We start from the raw sequence: 14,271 nt of genomic DNA, 5'->3' as shown, positions 1-14,271 counted from the left end.
GCAAATCCGATATGTAGATGCTTTGTGTTTTTAGGCACTTGTTAGAGAACTCAATTATGAAACACCTGGGACTCTTAGCTCCTGCCAGAGGTTAAGAACATTTATATTTTTGCTGACTATGCTATTGGTCACTTGCAGATTTTCCAGCGTCTAGCCCTATATCATCAGGACTCATGGCAGTAATTAGATCATCTCAGATGCCTGAAAACAGCTTTCACCTCCGTTCTATTTTAGTCCTTATTTGTGTAATTGTCTTTTTTTGTTTTGAATATTCTTTAGGAAGTAAGTTTATACAAAGCCAGATTTAATTTTATTCTGAAATAGCATGAGTAATTTATGCATTTGGAAAGGTACAATTGCAGTTGAATTTGCCATCATAAGTATTCTGGGGTAATTGAGGTTTACCGTAGGCAAGAAGTGCATGATTATTAGTAGGTGTGATTCTGCCTGATGGAACCTTATGTGTTACAGTGGTTGGACCACTGAATAAAAATGCAACTCTCAAAATGTTATTATTGGGGAAAAAAAGTACTTTTATATTCACTTAAAACATTATCCTATGACCTGAACCTTGAAAACAGCTAATGATGAGGTTCTAGTACCTGGACACCCAGGACAGAGGTGATCTTCATTGTGCCCACTCCTTGATGCGGATACTACTTCTTTCTTTGTGTGAGTGCAGGGTAGGAAGTGGGTCTTGAGTGACTGTCAAAGAAGAGTGGGATGAGTTAAGGGGCTGACTGGACTCTGGGCCAGGGAGGTGACAGGCATTTAAGTCAGTCCCAAGGACTGTGCATGTGTCTAGCTGGAGAAGCCAGGCACCATGCATGCTGAGGGACCAGAGTCACTAGGATTTTATGGTGTCTTTTCAGGGTACATTTCAGAATATTCCATTTGGATTGCTATTTTTGAGTGCCCAAGCATGTCACTGAACATTTTCATTTCCTTGTTTCACTTCCAGACTGAGCAAGAGTGACACTTCATTTTGCTTAAAAAAAGAAAAAAAGGCCGGGCGTGGTGGCTCATGCCTGTAATCCCTGCACTTTGGGAGGCCGAGGCAGGTGGATCACCTGAGGTCAGGAGCTCGAGATCAGCCTGGCCAACATGATGAAATCCCGTCTCTACTAAAAATACAAAAAATTCGCTGGGCATGGTGCTGTGTGCCTGTAATCCTAGCTACTTAGGAGACTGAGGCAGGAAAATTGCTTGAACTTGGGAGGTTGCAGTGAACCAAGATTGTGCCAGTGCACTCCAGCCTGGGGCAACAAGAGCGAAACTCCATCTCAAAAAAAAAAAAAAAAAAAAAGATAAAGAGAAAAGAGAAAAGCCTAACAGAATTGTTTTTCAGCCATCTCCTGGCATATAGACTTTTGTATATACATGCACATGAACACAGCACCCCCACCCCTCACACTGCCTCCCTTTGTTTTTTAGAAACTTGAGGTTTTTCTATATTTTCTTAATATGAAGATATAAACTTAGTTTGTCTCTGTTTTTTCTTGCCGTTTTGTTAAAGAGTTTAGGGTCACTTAAAACACAGATAAACCCTTCAAAATGTTGGTTGCCAGTGAGTAAGTGTTACAACAATTCCTAGAAAGGGACATAAAGCTCCAACATTGGGCATCTTCCCAGTGATCCCAGGCCAAGTGTTTTCTACAGGAATGAATCTTGCTCTGCTATCTCAAGTCAGTAATGACCATTTTGAATTCTTTCATGCCTTTTCCCAGGGCTATGAGGAGGTTTCTCAGAAGTTCACCTCCATACGGAGAGTCCGTGGTGATAATTACTGTGCACTGAGGGCCACGCTGTTCCAGGCCATGAGCCAGGCTGCTGGGCTGCCACCCTGGCTGCAGGACCCAGAGCTCACGCTGGTACGCTGCTGCTGCAGGTTTGAGTCCAAAATGTTTCAAACAATTTTTGTGAGAAAACTTTCCCTTTCTGTCCGTGCTACTTGCTAGTATCGTCTGCAGTATCACGTTAGCATGTGGGTTTATTCAGTTTTATGTGGCTGGGATCATTTCACATAGTAAAATGACCAAAAATAACTGATGTTTCCCAGAAGAGAAAAATGATAAAATTTATGTGAACAGTTTAGTTGAATTAGAGTGCAGATGTTTATAAAAAGCACTTAGGAACAGTTAGATTTCAATTTTGGTGTTTATATTAAGTTGGCTGCATATTTTACTATTTGAGAACCTGCTAGGGATTTACAATACACATTTCTTTAGTTTTTATCTATAATTCAGTAAATTACTACCTTTGGCAAAGTGTGAGAATTGGCTTAATAGGTGGCTGAATAGCAACACTAGAAGAGAGATGATTGCTGTCCCATGGAGTGGGGCTTCCTGAGAAGCTGAGAATCAGCCTGTCCCAGGCCCGGCCCTCTTTAGTGTTTTAAGTGTACCACGTGGCAGACATGCCCTGGAAAGTCATGTGTCTGCATGTCCTGACATGCATAAAGTCACATAGTTGGGTGGGTGATAGTCTCAGGGTTATGGTCAGAAATGATTGGTTAGAGATAGCAATATACCCATGTAACAAACCTGCAAATGTACCTTCTGCATCTAAAATAAAAGTGGAATTAAAAAAAAGAAAGAAATGACCACAGCCACCCAACGTTCAACAGTCACTAACCCTGGTCAGTCAGCAGCCATTAACATCAAAGCAAGACCCTCCACCAGCAAAAAGATTACAACTTGCTGAAGGCCCAGATGTTCATTAGCTTTTTTTTTTTAACCAACAAAATATTTTTTAAATTAAAAAGAAATGACAGTATGACATTAACTGGAAGAAAATTGAAAGTCTTATGCTTAAATTAAAAAAATCCAAAACCTGGAAGTGCTAGCTGTGGGAGATTGGCCTTATAGCAATTTATGAAAAGAAGGAAAAGATGTTAGGATTTTAATTGATTGCAAGCCCACTGTGATCCTGCATGAAGTGTGATGGCCAGCAATGATCACAAAGCTGTAGCTAAATTTTATTTTTATTATTTTCATTTTTTTGATATTAAGCAAAAAGGAATGATTCTAAGAATTAGGCAATGACAGCCCCACATTGAGTGACAGCCCCACCTTGAACTGGGCTGGTCAGAGCCCGTCTCCAGCTTGGTGCCTGTATCCTCCACAGATGGAAATGTGGCCAGGATGGTTCATTGCATTCTGGGAGCAGTTGAAGGAGCAGGGGTATTTTCCTAGAATAAAGAAGACTTTTAGAAGAACTTATTATTGGCTAAGCTAGAGGTCTTTTAGGTAGATGAGAGATCACATGTTCCAAAGGGCAAAACCAGGACTGATGGTTGGAGGATACTGCCCATCTGTTCCACGATTATTTAATAAACCAGTATAAAATTGGCACACCTATATCAACTGTTAAAATGACATCTGGAGCCAAGTGTGGTGGTACCTGTAGTATTAGCTACTCAGGAGGCTGGGATGGGAGGATCACTTGAGTCAGGAGTTCAAGGCCAGCCTGGAGACCATAAGGAGATCCCTTAATGTTGAGGAGTCGATTAAAAAAAACAAAACCAACATCTGGGAAAGATGTTTTCTTCCAAGCAAAGATGTATACCATCTTAAACAGATTTTTCAGTATTAGCTTATTTCTTTCATATAGAGGCAAGAGAAATGAATATACTAGGCTGTTTTTTCTTTCGTAAATGATGACATTTATTAGTAAAATACTTCAGAGTTGTTTGTCAGTTGGCAAAAGCATTCTTATGATTGGATATAAGACCCAGCTAGAGAAGCAAACAATGATTTCACTGTTTTGCTTTGCTTTGTTTTAACTTCTGTGCGTGACAACTGTAGCTAAATATGTTGCAATTTCTAGATTGTGGTGGTGTGTGCCTGTAGCCTTAGGTACTCAGGAGGCTGGCTGTGCCTGACAACTGTAATCTAGAAATCTATATTTCTAGATTGTGACATAATATCCTCCTCAATTTTAGCAAAGTTTTCCTTTTGAGGCTTTGCCTTTAAGGAACTGTTTAGATTTATGGACTTACTTGATACTAAACTTGCATTTTTATACTTTCTGAGAATCTGGTGTAAACAGTGTCCTAATTAATTAATTAAACATATAAAATTGCTTAGAAAAAGTAAAGTACAGTGTCCCCCCCGCCCTTTTTTTTTTTTTTTTTTTGCTAGCAAGATGTATTTGAATAACATCTGCCATATTAAAAATAGCCTGGGCAGATTGCATTCAAACTCTTATCACTGTTAGAGTATGTTGCATGGGTGAGTGATAGGGTTTTAAGGTGGTTTTTCCGACTTAATTTGAGTACTGTGAAAATAGTTTAAAAATTCTTAAGTGTTATTTTCAGTTTCTTTTCTATGTGTATCAGCTATTACATTTTTCTGGGAGCATAATTTAATTACTTGGTCCCTGTGGTTTGGTTTTTGTTATCTAATTTTTATTGAATGCCAGGAGGCCTCTGTCAAAGAGAGAAAACACAGTGTACCTGCGTGTAGGTTTGGTATTTATGTTTATTAAACTTTGGGTCTAAATGTCAACTGAAGAATTACTTTGTTCTTTCCTTGCTCTCATGCAGCTAGAGGACTTGTCCTTGTTTTGCTGTTCCAGCCCTTAGCAATTTAACATAGTTTGAAAACTTCCTTCACCCAGTTCATTTTGTGGTATCATGTCTGAGACATGATTGGATGACAAATTCAAATTCAGTACATGCTTTTGTGTCTGAGGGGCCAGTGAAGGAAGGAAGAAAGGAACCCATGAGCTTAGTCTGGTTGTGCAAATCTCTCAGGTGTCCTGCAGGTCCTCCTGTGGATGCCTTTCCGTTCCTGTTCTCACTTTGCCCCTCATGCCCCACCCTTCCCTTGGAAGGTCCACTGTGACAAGGGCTTTGTTGAGCAAGTGAGTGTTTCTTGCAGTGTGACTGAAGGAAATCAGGGTGGAAACTTTAGCTAGCTTTATCTGCTTCTTTTTGCAGATTGAGAGGTGTTCTCTGTGGCATTTTGCTGTCTTCTCTGTCTTTTAGAACATCATTTCGTTTTAGGGTATTAAAGGTAACTGGAAAAGCTGGAGTGAGTGACTCTTCCCTTAATCTGTGCTCAGTGAAGGGGACCCGGGCTTCCTTTCTGCTGGTGCCTAGCTTTGCTGGCCTTGCTCTGTTCCCTGCCTGTGAGGCGGAGCTTTGTCCTTATTGCCGCTCTGACAGTTTGGCTGCCCCTCACCTCCTGTCATCCTGCCTGGGCTTCCCGTTTGTTGTTCCTATTTCTGTCCAGATCCCAGTCTCTGTGTTTGGCCGCAGCCAGATCATCTGACCCTCACTCCAACTATGGAGATGGCTTAGCCTGGCTAAAAAATGTGGGACAACACTTTGGTTCCTGAGAGGGGGCGTCCTTTAGAGCAGGAGTCCTTTGGTTTCCAAGTTTGCTACATTTTATAATGTCTCTCAACTGGTTAGACTGTGACAGTGTTTGCTTAGAGTGGGATAGACTATATATCAGATTTTTTTGTGAGTTAGTTTTGGGGATGACACATTTTTGTTATTTGCTGTCTGTTGTGGTATCAAGAATTACAGGCATTTACTAGAGAAAACAGGCCGTCTTATAGTTCAGTCACAAACGAAATGACACCTAAGCTAATTACCTACTTTATTCTTGAATATTTCCAATCACTATTTCTTATTTAAATCTGGTTTCTTGCTTAACTTTTCTTTATTCTAATGGAAGTCCAGTTTTCGCTTAGTGGAAAATGAAGGCTATTCACATGTATTCCATGTGCTGTGACCTTTGAAAGCATTTAAAGTTGTATTCACTTTTTTCCTCTGAATAAATTTGACTTCATTCCTTTCTGATGGCTTCTTTTTTTCATGCTTGGTTTTTAAAAATTGTCTTAAGGATTTCTGCATTTCCTGGAAGCATACAACCCTGAATTGTTTGACCAATGTGTGAAAGGAATAAGAAACAATTGTTTCTCTCTGTGTAGTGAGGTCTTCAGGGTCTCCTGAGTAATTCAGTTGAGTACTGCACCTACTTTTTAGGTAACTGTATACTGTCTCCAGATACTCAGCTAGTCTTCTGGGCTTCCCTTCACTTCCTTTCCCACCTCACATCTGTGTAGCTAGTGTTTTCTGCTCATTTGTAGTTCTTTGTGCCCAGTTGTAATTTTAGCTTGTTGCCACTTGAGGGCATGTGAGGTTCTTGTGATAAATCTGAGAGACCAAATTGAGGGTTTTGCCGCAGCTGCCACATGTTGCTGAAATGCAGGGCAGTGTGGGCAGGGCAGTGTGGGCACGGAGTGGGCTTGTGCAGCTCTTAGATGGGTGGCCATTTGTTATTCTAATAAGATGAAGAGGAGAAGTCCTCCCCCCCACCTTAGTGAGTGATATAATTTGCCATCACTGTGGTCACAGTGAAAAGTAATTTACATTCCATTTGTGGTTCTATGTTTTGTAGAAACCACCTTAGTTTCACATGATTGCTATAGGTTGAGAAGGTACAACCAGAACTACTATTCATGAAAGGGTCTTTTAGTCTTACATTCAGTAGAACGGAAGTTACAGCCTCATTTAAAACTGTATTTATTTTATTTTATGTATTTATTTTTATTCATTTCTTTCTTGCTATATAAAGTATTTTTTTAAATTATTTTTTTAAGAAATGGAGTCTTGCTCTGTTGCTCAGGCTAAAGTACAATGGTGCAGTCATAACTAACTGTAACCTCAAACTCCTGGGCTTAAGTGATCTTCCAGCTCCAGCCTCCTGAGTAGCTGGGAATACAGGCACATGCCACTGTGCCCAGGGAATTAAAAAAAATTTTTTTTATAGATAGGGGGTCTTGCTATGTTGCCTGGACTGGCAAAACTGTATTAAAAACTGCTAAACAAGGTCAGTTTCCTCATAGGAATTGTAGGATTTAATTATTCTTTAATGATCTGTTGGCTTAGAGGTGAATTTTTTTTCCTTTGTAAATTTTATAGCAGCGAAGTGATACACCTATGCCCAGACCAATTCTATGATTTTTCTCCTGACACACCAGGACTGTTGGAAGAGTCTCACTTCCTGTGCTGTCATCAGTCAGATTGGGTCTCAGCCTGCCTTTCAAATGCAGATTCTGCTGATAACTAGGAGGAAACAAAATAACAAATACTCCAGGAATAAAAAAAGGGAAACCAACATTGTAGGAGTTCAGCTGTCATTTCTTTCCTGAACTAAGTGATCACAGCTCCCTTAACCTCCTGCCTCTGATTTTCAGTTGTGTTTTATCTCAATATATCAATTAGACAGTTAAACTAGACATAATTTCTCTGAATGTTAGAACTTTGAGTACACGTGTTAACATTATTTAACAAAAAGGTCTTTTTCTACCTCTTTTTTGGTAGATTTTTTGAAGTACCAGAAACTAGATTTTATTTTTCTTACTGGGTAAGGAGCAGGTTTGATTTCACCCTGGACCTTCTCACATGCTCAGAAGCACTGTCCTGAGCCATGTGTAGGTGGTGGTTGAGAGGCTGCAGTGAGCCCTGAGCCTGAAGGTGGTTGGTGTGAGGACGTGCTGTGGGCATGGCCTTAGCTTATCTGTACAACTGCTGTGGAATGTCCTGGCCGTGGTTGGAGTCCTGCAAGACAGACTGTGTTTTGGCATCTCAACCAAAAGCATCATTTCACTCCAGCAGCCCTCCTCAGGGTGGTACTTTCTAAGTTCCTGACTTGTAGATTTAGGTCCTCCATCCTAAACCCACATGACAGATTTGCAGGATTAATTCTGGAAACAAAGGTAGGTTTCATAGACTTTGTGGTTTCTTACAGCTTAGAGCATGTGGTGGATTTCTTGGAATGTTAATACCTCTTTATCTCTTTGTTTCTTGGTGTTCTAGTTACCAGAAAAACTTATAAGCAAATACAACTGGATCAGGCAATGGAAACTTGGACTGAAATTTGATGGGAAGAACGAGGACCTGGTTGATAAAATTCAAGAGTCCCTTACTCTGCTGAGGAAGAAGGTTTGGAACCTGTAGTGTCCTGTCTGATTAGAGTGAAGCTGTCATTCCTGCTTGCCTCAGAAGACCAATTTTGGTCTTCACTCAGTGGATTTTCAAATGCTCTTGGCTGATTTTTTAGGCAAAATGGTTTTAAATGAACTCAAACTCTTCCCACGAGGGCTTTGGTAAAATGGGAAGTACCAACCTTATATATTCTTAGAGGAGATGCCAGATGCTAGGGTATCAAATAATGAAGTTTTTAACTTTCTTAAAAGGAAATCTTAACAAATATAGTCTCTGTTCCAAGTCATATTTACGTTTCAAGAATATAGTTTGGTTCCTATTTCCCATACTAATATCGGTCATAGTAATTCACATTTATTGAATTCTTTCCTATTATGCTCATGTTTTAAGATTCTACCCATATTTATCAGACTTATTTTCTTCCTCAATGATTTACCAGTTAGTAGATTTAGTAACTTGTCTTTAGAAAACTGTCCTGAGATTTCTTTCTGAAACAGAATTGTAGGGAGAACTTGGTCTGCTGATTCCTATTGATTCGGTGTTTAAAATTCTACCTTTCTGTGGCTTTCCACTGTCACCTCTGGGTGGGGTGTCCTGCCTGCATACTGGCTTACATGACCCCTAGCTTGCTTGCATTGAGCAGCTTGGAGCCCTTCTCACCAAGAACCCTGAGTTGAGAGCCTGTCACTTACATCAGGCTGTCAGTGGAGAGCAATCAGGTAGAGAGGGGGTCAAACATGGACTTTCAAGGTCCTTCCTGGCATGCACTTCAGGTACTTCAGGCAGTGATTTCTTTACTCACATATGGTCTGCTGCTCCCATTGGACTTTTAGCTCCATGAGAGACTGTCCTGTGCATTCCTTGACACCCTGTGCTTAGCAGCAGGCCTGGCACAGGGTGTTCATTCAGTGCTTTACTGAATTAGTGAACTGAGGGCCCTGACTTCTTGGAACCTAGTTTTTGATTACAAAGATAAGAAATATTTACTGAAAATAAACTGTCAAAGGAAGTCCAGTAGTTTTATCTTTCTTTTACTATAAAGAAATGGGAGCAGGAGAAGGGAAGAGGGGAATTCCATTCTTGTTACCTGTTGGACTAGAATGCAGAATTTTGTGTTCCCCAGTCCTTGGGTTAGTGGAAGGTTGAGGCCAGGGCTATAGCCCTGTGGGAGTAAATGAGATGAGAGGGTTCTTCAGCGCAACCACAGGTCACATTTTGTTTTCATTTTTTTTAAGGTCTTGTGAAATTGCTATTTCTTCTTTATTAGGTGTTTCTACTATAATTAGACCCTCGTATTTGGGAACGCTTGAGTGATGCCAATTTATACTAAGATTAAAATTACCCATTAATAATCTGAGCCAGCATTACTAACACTTCTGTGCTAGGCTCCACACTAAAATTTCACGTGTTGTTTAATTCTCACAACTATGAAGGTGGTGTTGCTGTGCATCCCTGTTTTTTAGATGAGGAAACTAAGGCCAGGAGCTCAGTTAAATGCCTTGCAAAAGCCACCAGCTGCTCTGTGGTGAAGCCCTGATTCTATCCTGACTGACTCTAGAGCCATGTTTGTGACTGCCAGCTTGGTCTAGTCTGGAAAATATGAGATAAAGACAAATGTGTTCCAGCTTTCAGCCCAAATATTACAGAGAATTCTATGCAGTCATTACCATTAAAATTCACTCTTGGATTTAAAATCCATAATGGCATTTGAGGGGGCACTGGTTATTGTTTATTCATAGGGAATGGCATTTATGTTGGCATCTTATTCTCATTCACTGTAACTTAAAAGCACATATATTTATAGGTTTTCTTTTTTAAAGAGTTTGCCTATATTCACTGAATACCTAACACATTACTTTATTCTTAATCAGGAGTCAGTAAGAGTTTCCTGAATGGATTTATTCATTTGAAGTTCATATGTATTTTCGAAGTTAGAGGGATAAGCTTAGTAAATTAATATTCAGGAGCCCATATACTCTTCCTTACCTCTCTTCCATTTTGGAGGGTTGGCTTTGTGTTTCTGGTGTTAATTCTCCTGTAAGCCCCTTGTAATTATAGCTGCCCTTCACAGCTTTACACACAGGCCTCACACATGTATGTTAGCTCTTCCTTAAGTATCTCTGAAGGCTGGTTCAGTCTCATTGCCTGCGAAGTTAAGGGAGTCAAAATTTCCATGGCCTCAGTGCTTCTTCCTGCATTGTATTTTTCTTTCAAATTAATGGGAGGAAAAGCTGAATAAGGAGTTTGTGTGGTATAAAGTGTACCGTTTTAAATCTGGAAACCTGAATGTTGTAAGCATTGGTAAATGACCATGGTTGCCTTTTAAAATAATTTTGTTCTCAATTTATAGTATGATACTATACCAGGGATTTTTAGAACAAAAAATTGTAATTATTACATAACTTTCTTATTGTAGTGGGCAGGCTTGGCTGAAATGAGAACTGCTGAAGCAAGACAAATAGCTTGTGATGAACTATTCACAAATGAAGAGGAGGAATATAGCCTCTATGAAGCTGTAAAATTTCTAATGCTAAACAGAGCCATTGAACTATATAATGATAAAGAGAAAGGAAAGGAAGTACCATTTTTCTCTGTGCTTCTGTTTGCTCGGGACACATCGAATGACCCAGGACAGCTGCTGAGGAACCACCTAAACCAGGTGGGACACACTGGTGGTCTTGAACAGGTGAGTTGTGCTTTTGAGCATGTACTACCCCAAAATATAGCAGCTTTACTGATCAAACTTGATGTCACAGTTTTTATAGGTCAGAAATTCAGGGATGGTTCTGGCTCAGGATCTCATGAGGTTGCAGTTGTATGTTTGGTGCTGCAGTCATCTGAAGGCTTGACTGGGGCTGGAGGATCTTCTTCCAGTGTTGTTTATTCATGTGGCTGTGGGCAGGACGCTTCAGTTCCTTACTGGTACTTAGTAGGAGGGTTCAGTTCCTCACACATAGGCCTCCAGGGGGCTGCTTGAGTGTCCTTACAGCATGGCAGCTGGCTTCTCAGGGTGATCTAAGCAGAGAGCAAGAAAGAAGCCACAATGCCTTTTTTGCCCTATTCCAGGAAGCCACACACTGCTACACTGTATTCTACTTTTTAGAAACATGTTACTTAATGCATTCCACTCTCAAGAGGAGGGAAATTTGGCTCCACTGTTTCGAGTGAGGAGTACCAAAGAATTGTGGAATGTACTTTTTAGTCACCACCGTTATCTCGACCTGGGCCTTATTCTTCAGAGTGGTGGATGGGATTAGTACTCTTGGCTCTGGGAGGCTACAAATAAACGATGTTCTTGGAAGAGCCGTTTGAAGGGTGTTGTTGAATCTTGGCAGCTGTAGCTGCATTAAAAAGAAATGGAGTCACCTTAGCTAGTAGAGTCCAGCCTGCTCTTGGATCTGTTACAGATATGTTAAATGTGGAGTTTTACACAGAAACTGAGTGCAGTACTGTCTCTAAAGCCAATATAGTTGAGTCACCACACCTCGTGCTATCTGAGCTATCTTTGATGTGTTCATTTCCCTAAAAAGTCTTAATGAGGCTTTTTTTTTTTAGTGGAATAGCCAACCACTAAAGTAGCATTAAGCTGTTCATCAAAGTGCCACCCTCTTACTTGCATAATTGACTCTTGTGCCTGCTTTTTTCTAAAAAGGCCCAAGTGCCAGGACAGATACTGCAAGGATTAGAGAGCTGAGTTAGGTTCCATTCTGAGCTGTCCTGGAGTGTGAAGTCTTTTCTGTTATTCCTAGGTGTGTAGGAAGGAGTGGAGACTAATGGTCACTGCTGGGTCAGGCAGGGCTGATGATGGTTATTTTGAAAATTATCTGTAGTCATAATGTGGTGCTTTCGTCTCAAAACATAGCACGTACCATGCAATAAAAATGCTTATAGGGGATGGTTTGTATATTAGATTAAAGTTAGTCTTTTCTGAGACCCTGTAAGGTCCACTGTGATGGTAAGTACATTCTTTTTTGTTTTTTAATAAATTTTCCATTTCTTTTTTGAAATATAATTACATATACCATAAAGTTTACTCTTTTAAAAAGTTTTGCAACCATCATTACAGTCTAATTTTAGACCATTTTGTCACCCCAGAAAGAAACCCCATACCCATTAGTAATCACTTTCTCTTTACTCTAACCCTAGGCAGCCGCTAATCTAATTTCTGTCTCAATGGAGTTGCCTATTCTGGACATTTCATATGAATGGAATAATAACATATGTTGTCTTTTGTTTATGGCTTATTTGGTTTAGCATACTGTTTGTTAAGATTTATCCATATTGCGCCATGTATTAGTACTTCATTCCTTTTTATTGATAAGTAATATCCTATTGTATGGATGGATCACATTTTACTCATCTGTTCATCAGTTTGATGGGTATTTGGATTGTTTCTACTTTTTAGTTCTGTGAATAACCCTAATAACCCTGCTATGAACATACATGTAAAATTTTTTTTATGTGAACATATATTTTCAGTTCTCTTGGGTATACACCTAGGAGTGGAATTGCTGGGTCATATGATAATTCTTTAACATTTTGAGGAACTACCAAACTGTTTGCAAAGCAGCTGCACTATTTTACATCCCCACCAGCAATGTAGCAGTGTCCCGTTTACCATATCTTCACCAACACTTCTTTTTTTTTTTTTTTTTTTAAATTGAGGTGAAGTTCACATAACATAAAATTAACCATTTTAAAGTATACATCTCATTGACATTTAGTACACTGACAGTGACCACCTCCTATATGAAGTCCTAAAACATGTCATCCCCAAAGAAAATCCTGTATTCATAAAGCAGTCACTCCCCATTATCATCTTTTTGGCTATAATCATTCTAGTGGGTGTGAAGTACTGTCTTTCGTTGTAGTTTGGATTTGCATTTCTGTAATGACCTACAGTGTTGAGCATCTTGTCATGTGCTTTGTTGGTCAGTTGTATATCTTCTTTGGAGAGAGGTGTCTGTTCAGATCTTTTGCTTAATTTTTAAGCTGGTTATTTGTTTTTTTGTTTTGTTAATTGTTGTGAGAGTTCTTTATCCTGGGTACAGGTCCCTTAACAGACATATGATTCATTCTTGGTTATCTTCCCTTTTCTTTTAAATAGAAAAGGATTGGGGCTGGGCCCATAGGGGGAGGAAAGAAAGGCTGTGGCTTCACCTTTGCTGTGCGTTGTGGGATAATGGATGGAACATGGCGTTAAGCCACATCTTTCAGTGTGATCTTCCTCAGAATACCCGTTTGCTGTTTTCTTCCCAGGTTGAAATGTTCCTTCTTGCCTATGCTGTGCGCCACACAATCCAGGTGTACCGGCTCTCCAAGTACAACACGGAGGAGTTCATCACAGTCTACCCTACCGACCCACCCAAGGACTGGCCAGTGGTAACGCTCATTGCTGAGGACGATCGCCACTATAACATCCCTGTCAGAGTGTGTGAGGAGACCAGTCTGTGAGAGACGCATGCTCCTGACAGCCTGGTGATGTGGCTAAGATGCATAGGTGGCTCCTGGGCTTGGGCTGCAGGCCTGAGAGGTCTCTAAGAACAATCTCTGAGAACCCTTGGGCCCCTGGGAACCAAGTTGGACAGGATGTCCTGAAGATGATTAGCTTTTGATAAGAGAAATTAATAAGTCTTTCCCCTCATCTATGATGCAATATATTTCAGTGGGGGCCTTCAGAGCACACCTGTTGGACAGTGCAAACTATATCTTTTCCAGAAAGCAAATACTTTTGTATCAGAGGAAACTAAGTTTTGGAGAGGAATATGTTCTTTATATTTCAAATCAAAACTCTCTATAATGGTACACTGGCTTCTAATTTTTTTAAGACAGTATTTTTCCCCTCTCTAGTAGTAATGTTTTCTGTAGCTCTCCCTATACAGTCTGCTTTAACTCAGGACCTTCAGATCATGAGATGGATGTGCTGCCCACTGCACTAAGGGGGCCTCTAACAGTCTGCTTTAAGTGGCATAATTCTGAGATGGATCTGTTACTGACATAGTCATGACAACCTCTGGTAATCTCATCTTATGGAGGGAAGAGCAATGGTTTAGACTTACATCTTAATTAAGGCTATTTTAAGAAGATTGTCTTGCAGCAGATTAAGAATTGGGTCCAAAAGTGGGTTATTTCAAGGCATTTTTGAAGACTGGAGGAGCCATAGGAGGGAGTGGTGAGGGAACCTAGAACTTCTTCCTCCTTGTGATTGTGACAGGTATCTGATGCCTCCAGTGCACTGGAGTCCGGGGCTTGGTGCAGGTGGTGCCCCATCAGTGTGGACAGACACTACTTGCCTGTGTGCTTTAGTG

The 14,271-nt window shown here is 40.2% G+C and overlaps 1 protein-coding gene across 2 annotated transcripts in view; it reads left to right on the top strand.

The window, feature by feature from the left end:
• Window positions 1-13,790, top strand: part of OTULIN (OTU deubiquitinase with linear linkage specificity) — a 32,300-nt gene extending 18,510 nt beyond the window's left edge. For both annotated transcript variants that reach the window (XM_017524668.2, XM_017524669.2), the window contains exons 4-7: window positions 1,728-1,871; window positions 7,835-7,960; window positions 10,380-10,649; window positions 13,223-13,790. In XM_017524668.2, the coding sequence (XP_017380157.1) occupies window positions 1,728-1,871; window positions 7,835-7,960; window positions 10,380-10,649; window positions 13,223-13,417 (735 nt within the window). In that variant the 3' untranslated portion in view covers window positions 13,418-13,790. The remainder of the gene's footprint in view (window positions 1-1,727; window positions 1,872-7,834; window positions 7,961-10,379; window positions 10,650-13,222) is intronic.
• Window positions 13,791-14,271: the final 481 nt, after the last annotated feature.

Source organism: Cebus imitator, unplaced genomic scaffold (genome assembly GCF_001604975.1).
Source record: "Cebus imitator isolate Cc_AM_T3 unplaced genomic scaffold, Cebus_imitator-1.0 Scaffold35, whole genome shotgun sequence".
NCBI classification, from domain to species: domain Eukaryota; kingdom Metazoa; phylum Chordata; class Mammalia; order Primates; family Cebidae; genus Cebus; species Cebus imitator.
This window is presented reverse-complemented; position numbering and strand designations above follow the sequence as displayed.